We start from the raw sequence: 8,393 nt of genomic DNA, 5'->3' as shown, positions 1-8,393 counted from the left end.
GTGGAGTTTTTGATTACTAGTGCAGTTATGGAGCAGTGTTTTGATGACTAATTTCCTGTTCTGTTTGTATCTTGTGCTCCACTAACATGTGCACGAGGACACACGCATACACTCATGAGCATGTGAGTGACTACATACACATCACTGCTGACAGTTTCACACTGTTAAACCCACTGAGAGTTGATGGTGGTATTGTACCAAAACACGTAGCAAGAGGCAGGACAAAGACTGCCCACTGATGTAAACAACACAGCTTTCACAATATGTAAAAAATGCACTCAACAGGTTTGTTAGGTCTCAAGGATACACACAGTAGAATGAGAAACACTAAATATAAATAATATTACTCCACAGAATACCTTGAAGCTCACCACAATGTCTAAACTGTTGTCTGAATCATTCCATAAATACATTCCTACTTTTCCCAACATTACACATTTTGTAAATATCAAGCATTAAGCCTTTAGTGTAAGTAAGTGAAATATGATAAAGACAGAAGTAAAAAATATTAAACTGAGCAAGAAAAAAATTATACTTGTTTGTTAAATGGTTGGTTGGTGTAAAATGTTATGAAGGAGAAGTTCATCATTTTGGGATATTTGCTTTCATTCTGAGAGTGAGATGAGACGATCAATATCAATCCCATGTCTATGCATCAAGTACAGAACTGCAGTGGTTAGCCTAGCTTAGCATAAAGACACCAAACACAGATTTATCTCACACTACTGCATCAGTCTGAGAGGGATCTAAATGGACTAGTTTGACATGGTTTTTCATTTTATCCCTCTTTCCATCTCTCTAACAGGAAAACAAAAAGAGGGAGCAGGAGAGCAGCTTCAGGGGCCCTTGAGGGGCCCCCACAAAAAAAAGATCTAGTGAAGACTAGCTGTTGAGCCAGAGAGGAGATCCAGACCTCAACCTTCCACCTCTGGACCATCGCAACCAGATAAATGATCCAGTGTGAATTAGGATTTTGTAAGCATATGAGCTATAAGAAACGGTGTTAGTTTGACAGATGTAGTTATCACAAGATCAGAGGTTAAACTATTTTAGTTTCAAACTAAAAGTGCTATGCTTAAAGCCTGTCCACTTGAGCCAAACTTCAAACTGGCCCAACATGTTTTCATATACCACTGATCAGTCTGTCATGTTATTTTTCTTCCAACAGAACACTATATATTTTTTAAGTTCTTAACAAAATGATGGTGTTTATTTTGCTTCCTGACTGCTGATCCCCCACATGCCCCCTGTTGCTGCCCCCTGCTGTAAGCCAGGTGAGGGTGTAGACCACCATGTTCCTCCTCCAGTCTATTTGCACCATCATCACACAGACAGAACTAACTCTGATAGGTCACAGGAGCCATGTTGTTCACTCTTTGGTCTGGGTCTTACTGAGACACTGTCACAATTTGTCCATTGGAAGGAAATGAAGGAATTTGAGTGATTATTGAAATCTTTGCCGCAAAGCTCAATACTGCTGACACAGAAGTGAGGGCAAGTGGAGATTCTGTGTGTTACAGTTTGTCAGAAATTGTGTGCAATATTTTGTATATACGACTTGCAGAGGTGTAGACTCAAGTCAGACTCAAGTCATGAATTTGATGACTTAACAAAATCAAAAAATACGATCATGATCATTCATAGATATGCTAGCCTATCTATGAAAGTGTGTTGTTATGATTAACTCTTTGTTTTCCTAAGAGCCAACTATGTTGCATGCGTTGGAGGTAAGGTACACTCGGCATTTCAGACCAGCAGATAAACAACAGATGATACCTCAAATGATTACATATGGATTAAAGACTATGCTGATCATACAGTACCAATCAAAAGTTTGGGCACGCCTTCCTATTCACTTATAATACATTTCATAAAGTTTATTTGAAAGTAATGAATTAAAACTCACATTTAAAAAGCATCCTGCATTTCTGTAATTTTACTGTTTTTCTGTTTAAAAATATAAATTGTTTTTTAAAATTCTATATTTGGTGCATAGTGACTTGTGTGTCACAAAACTTGCAAAACAGAGTGTTACTAATTGTAATGAACTAACATTAACAATGGATCTATTCATTTTATTATTTACTCTTGTGCTTTTCCTACAGTCACATATTAAAATGTCTTCTGTGAAAAGGGCCTATGACTGTTCCACCTCTGACTACTTCTGTACACAGGAGAGGTGATACAAAGCTATCCTAATGCAAACAACAATATTATTGGGAAAAAATTCCAAAATTGATCATTTAAAGCTGCATTTCTCAACTTCAACAGAATGTAAGTGAGATATTTCAGGTCTGAAAAATGTAGGAATAAAAAGTGTTTACTGTTGTTGTCTGGTTCATTGACATCAATTCACCTTCGCTGAGAGATATTTGACCTTCATCATTTACTGCTGTCCAGGACTAAAGGACACTGTCTCTCTACTGCAAAGTGATCTGTTTCAGTGTTTTCCCTATACTTCACTGTTAATTAAGTTAATTGTTATAAATCTACTCATATTGATTTATTGATTGTCAATATTATCCACTTATTCAATTTTAGGTAAATTCTGGGGGCTGTACAAAACTGTGGACATTTAAAGGTTGTTACGAAAATGGTTTGAAACTTTTGAAATGCCTTGACATAATTAATAAAAGATGGTAATGTACCTTGTGAAATTCGCAATTCTCGCGCGCGCGCGCGCGCGCATACACACACACACACACACACACACAAACACACACAAACAAATGCATCTCTTTCTTTTTTTGAATCTTTGTTTATTGGGTTTTCAGAGCACAAAATGCATTTCTTACGGCACGTGCAGTGTGTCCATCCTTCTGTCTACATGTAAACAGTATTTTCAATAGTTTTTTTTTTTTTTTTTTTAATGTGTTTATCTGATTGATGATTTTACAGGTTACTGCTGCTTGGAGTACTTCCTGCAAGTCTCTATGTTGTTGTTATTCAAATATTGAAATCCAAAAGAGGAAAAAACGACTCTATTCACCAACTACGACGATAAAGTAGGATGGGTGAGGATCTTTATTTGGCGTTTAACTGACATAGTTTGTTTGGCTCGCTGATTGATTGGCGTTTGGTTTAACCAATAGTAACAGAGCAAATAGCATAACCGCGAGACACTGAACCAATGAGGTGTCAGTGGGCGGGGCTTAATGCCAAGCTAACGTAAGCGTTGTTAGTAGGAAGAAGAAGCCGATTCTGGAAGCCATTACGTTGCGCACATCTATTGAGTAAATCCTACTATTTTTGCGTACAATACGCACAATTACCTCTCCAAAAGAGGAATTTCTGCAATTATGGCATCGGTCGCGAAAAAGAGAAAAATGAATTTCTCGGAGAGAGAGGTGGAAATTATTGTGGAAGAAATAGAGAAACAAAAGCATACACTGGTTAACCACTTCAATGCTGGAGTCACCCACATGGCAAAGAATAACGCGTGGGTGGATATACTGAAAAAGGTGAACGCTGTCACCACCTGTCCCAGAGAGTTGCCAGAGGTGAAAAAGAAGTGGTCTGATATGAAGACGGAGGTCCGGCGGAAAGTGGCCCAGGCGCGGGCTGCTATAGAGGGGACCTCCGCTGACTGCACTCCGGTTCCCGTCATCCTCACTGCCATGCAGCAGAGGATCTGTAACCTCCTGGGGGAAGCCACCATCATCAGTTTACCTGCGGGAGACTCGGATGCTGAGATCACTTTACCTGTTACAGTGAACACCGCTGCCACGGTCACACTAGCAGACAGTAAGTTGACTAAACTTTCACTCTGAGCATGCACAGGATGCAGTTACAGTCAGAGGAGATGTACTCACTGAGAAGTTCATATGTTGCCCTCTGGTGGATCCAGCCTCACAGCTCAGTCAGTGCCTTTATTATTATCTGAGTGTGTTCCCACAGCCCTGTTACATTGACTCAGTGCCCATTAAACCACACCACCCAACATGTTCCAGTGTGTTCATGTGAATACATTTTAAACAGCTCATTTCAGCTACATATATCAAATGTTTCTTCTTTACTTTAAGCTACGTATTTAAAAAAATAAATCCATTACTTTTAGCTGTTGCAACTCTTTATCTGTTAAATTAACCTAACAATTTAAACTGTTTATTCATTACGTTTAGTTAACCATTTTAACCATTTATCCAGACAAAGACCAATCAGCTGTGTGACCACTGAGTCTAGTTTGCACTGTTAGTTTCTTTTTGACATTGTGAGTGTATGTAACATGCTGTTGTGTGTAGCTTTGAATTTTGTGTTTTGTATGGTGGGTTCTGTGTGGGTTTTTTTGTTTTGTTTTTTGTTTGTTTTTGTTTGTTTGTTTGTTTTTGTTTTGTACTGTTTTTTGTTGTACTGTTGTTTTGATTGTGGGGGACTACGGATGCAAATTAGCTTCGAGCTAACTCCAGTGCAGTGCATCTTTAATGTTTAAAACTGCACACTGCCCCAATCAATAAATCAAATCAACATACAGTTACTTTTAGCTAACTGTTTAGACTTCTATGCTTGCTTGCTAATATTATAATATCTAATTTTTCAAATTAGTTGAGCTACAATCTTTCTATGTACTCCCTGGAACCTGCAGCGGTAGCCCCTGGGGTACAAGCACCCCTCGTTGGCTGAAGTAAACTGTTCAGGCTATGACACATTATTATTATTATGTATAAGATTCAGTTCAAACTACACTGTTCACTGGTCTTGGAAATACATATCCAGCTGTAGAACAGATGTTGCACCACTTACAGTAGCTCCTGAGAAAAAAAATGACAATAAACATGCAACCAGAGAAAAGATGAGCACATCAATATGGTTATCTTTGGGTCACAGGATTACATGTATTTCACTTGTTTTATTGAACTCGAGAAACCAGGCCTGGTAAGGATTAGGGGTAAGAGAAAATGCGCCACAGTTAGTGTGATAAGAAGTCAAATGAAGAGGGCATGAATTCAGGATTTGATCTCACTCATTAGGCCCTCATCTCCCTCACTGAAGCAACATGAAATCAATGAAATCACTGTTTGGTTGGAAGGTAAAACTCACCCCAAAACTCCCTACTGTCCTTCCAATTTTTTATCGCACTCTCATAAAGTCGGGGGACTCATAAAAGAAATGTAATTGTAGCAGAGGCTGAGATTTCCTTACAAGCTCCAACAACGCTGTATCCTACAATTCCCATAACGCAACACCACAGTGTATTTCTGTTAGACCCTCCTTTCCTGGTAAACAGCTTGTAACACAAGCTTTCACTTACACATTCATAGTCTCCAGTCCCAAGCTGAGTTTTTTTTTTTCTCAGAGCTCTCAATGACAAAACTCTCAATGTTTTCACCAGCAAACTGACATGTAAAAATCAGTGGAATGCCCCTTTAAGTGAAGAGGTGTCCTTTATTAAAGCTTAATATCCACACTGATCAGAAACGACACCTGTAGTTGACAAATAAAATGCAGTTAATATGAAATTTCACATTTACAGAAATACAGACTTAAACTGTATAAAGAGTAACCATTCCTGTGATTGGCTCCTGTCTTCTGCTCTTGTTCATCACCTTTTCCTTGTCACGTCCTGGTAGCTGACGACTAGGTGTAGTGAGGTAGGAGAGGACATGTAGCACTTTTAGGAGAAAATTATCAAAGGGCCATACAAATGTTTCTGCAGGTTTTAATTGCTTTATGATTGAGTGTTTTTAGATTGTGTCTTTTTTTTTCTGTGATTGCCGGTTTACTACAGTCTTGTGTTTTTCGCTCATATTCTATCTGTGTGTATTTTAGCTCTTCCAGCAGGCACAGGCGCAGTTTGTGATGAAGCGAAGCCATTGAACGGTGAGTTTTTTTTTTTTACCTTCTGCAAAAATTCCTCCATACATGCAAGAAATGGGACGAATTTTGAGCAGTCAGTGTATTTCCTCACTCTATCCACATGATACAAAGTAAGGTCTCCCGACATTGATTTGATCATTGCATATGATTTCTGATCAGCACAGACTACTGTGTGATAGCCTTGAAATGACATCTATTGCTTCTCCCTTTGAAGAATCTATGAATATATGAAACGAAATGTGTCTCTCTCAATGTATAGGCTTCAAGCTTCCACATCACACTTGTGTAAGTTGTATACTGAACCACGATTGGTGCTAAGCTAGTTGTGCTGTCATAAATCTTGCTCATAGATACACACCTTAAACTGGAGGTGAGAAACGTTCCCCCTTCAGCAGATGAAAACAAACTCTGCACCTACATCAAGCAAAACATATGTTTTGAGTGGAGGGGGACTTTAAGTTTCCTTCTCATGGAAAACAGTACAAACATTTAGATATTCCTCAAAAAAAAAAATAACAAAATGAGTGAAGAACACTCTTAGACAAGAGGGCATCAATAAAATGGCTTTGAGAATAAATCTTGAGATGAGACATACAAAAACTCACTGATACATGGTGGAGTCAAATTACATGAAGTCTGAAACTGAAACTGAAATCCACAATAATTCTGTTGGTTGGGACAGTTTGTGCTGATTTTCTGTCCCTTTTCCAGCTGAAACAACTTACCACACACTGGAGGACGGAGGCGTGGTGGAGTACTGCACCACCACCGTAGGCGATTCTGCTCCCACTGTTGTGGCGGCTGTCGAGGCTCCAGTGGAGATGCTGGCCTCGTCTTCAGCTTCCCCACCGCCGCCTCAGGGTCAGGCCAAACCCCAGGAACTGAAGAGCCGCATCGCCCTCAACTCAGCCCGCCTGCTGCAGGAGCAGAGAGTCACCAACGTCCACATCCGACAGATCGCCCAGCACCTGGAGGGCCAGAACGAGCTGCTGCAGATGATGCGGCGCTCCCAGGAGGCTCAGGCGTTTGCCCAGGAAAGACAGGCCCAGGCCCTGGAAGGTACCCAGGCTGCCCTGCTCGCATTAGTGCAGATGCTCAGGCCTGCTCTAAAAGACTTGCGCAAATTCCTTCAGAGTGGGACTGAGGTCGCAAACTCCAGCAGCACAGCAGTGGGAGCGCCGGCTGACGGGGCAGGAACAGAGGACCAGAGCAGGCCCAAAACACCGCCTCCGCCTCCACAGCCAGCTGAGGAGACACAATAGACTGTTTGTGTGTGTGTGTGTGTGTGTGTGTGTGTGTGTGTGTGTGTGTGTTTGTGCTTGTGTTTGTGTGTGTGTGTGTTTGTGTGTGGTGCACTGACTCCTGCCTGCATTGCACTTACTGTAGAGGAGTCCATGGACACAGACTTCAAAGAACCATGAAAAACACGTCAGGAGTTGCCTTAGGAAGAGCATGTACAGAATTTTATCTGTTTTATGATTTGTTACAGGAGCCAGAAAAAGTTATGTTACCACATTATTTTTTACTTTTTACATTCTGTCAGTGTTTGGCAGCATGTTTATGTTATTTAATTCATTGGATTTGATATTGAAATGATGTTTTTAATGCGAGGTCATCCCCCTGATGTGGGCTGAAGATGAAGAAGTCATCCTGCAGTTTTGCCTAAAATGAAGAACAATCAGTCTTGTTTTTAAGATTATAGTCATTTAGGTTCTTCAGTTAGTGTGCACCACGACTTCAGAACTGAATAAAATTTGAAGAAATATGAGCTGCCTGTGTTTTCCCTATAGGCTGCATCACTAATAATCAATCAGAAGAGGTCAGTGTGTAAGCACGTTTCATCACTGGTGGATCAGCAGGAAAAACTGGGAAGGGTGTGTTATGTGAAATAGAGTATATGCTTTTTAATCAGGAGCACTGGAGTCATATACCTTGATTTTTTTGTAAAGTGAGTCAGATTTAACAGACAGGTTAAGCTGGTGTATGGTCTGATTTTATACATCAAGAAGGCTACATTATATCAACAAAAGACAATGTAAGAAACACTGAAAACAGGGTCAGAAAACATTTCTACATGTTTATAGCCCTCTACCAACAACAACCTAAAGACATTACTTAATTAACTATTTTAATTAATCAAACACTGAAAACGGACTAAAATAATGTTCCAGTTGCATATCATTTGCTCCATATCAGCTGGATGTATAAATAGATAACTGTCTGCTAACATGTTAGCCATTACAACTTTATAAATGATATGTCAGATATTGTGTTTTCAGGGTTTTTTCGGAGTTCTTCTGCCCCCAGGTGGCCATTATTGTAGCTTTGACAAGGAGTATATAGCGCCAAGGTATAATACTTATGTTTATATCCTTAGCACAGGTGGGCTTCAATAATCCACTTCAGCCCTGTGGCCATGAAAAACAATGCACTCCAAAGAACCTGAGTAATGTGTTGTGTTTGTTATCCAGTAACCATGAGGCTCATCCTGGATTATTCTCTACATGTCATCTATATTTATGGACCATACCTGTGTGTTAGCCAGCGCATATGTCAGCATATCACACAAAGCTCACCAC

General features: G+C 39.9%; 1 protein-coding gene across 1 annotated transcript; it reads left to right on the top strand.

The window, feature by feature from the left end:
• The first annotated feature begins 2,832 nt into the window (after positions 1–2,832).
• On the top strand, positions 2,833–7,582 carry naif1 (nuclear apoptosis inducing factor 1). Its single transcript, XM_044333586.1, has 3 exons — positions 2,833–3,744; positions 5,767–5,817; positions 6,526–7,582. Exons 1-3 carry the CDS (start codon positions 3,300–3,302, stop codon positions 7,074–7,076), a joined length of 1,047 nt encoding a protein of 348 aa, XP_044189521.1. The 5' UTR covers positions 2,833–3,299; the 3' UTR covers positions 7,077–7,582.
• Positions 7,583–8,393: the final 811 nt, after the last annotated feature.

The sequence above is a fragment of the Thunnus albacares genome, chromosome 18 (genome assembly GCF_914725855.1).
Source record: "Thunnus albacares chromosome 18, fThuAlb1.1, whole genome shotgun sequence".
In the NCBI taxonomy this organism is placed as follows: Eukaryota; Metazoa; Chordata; class Actinopteri; order Scombriformes; family Scombridae; genus Thunnus; species Thunnus albacares.
The sequence above is the reverse complement of the archived record's forward strand: the minus strand, read 5'-3'. Positions and strand labels throughout refer to the sequence as shown.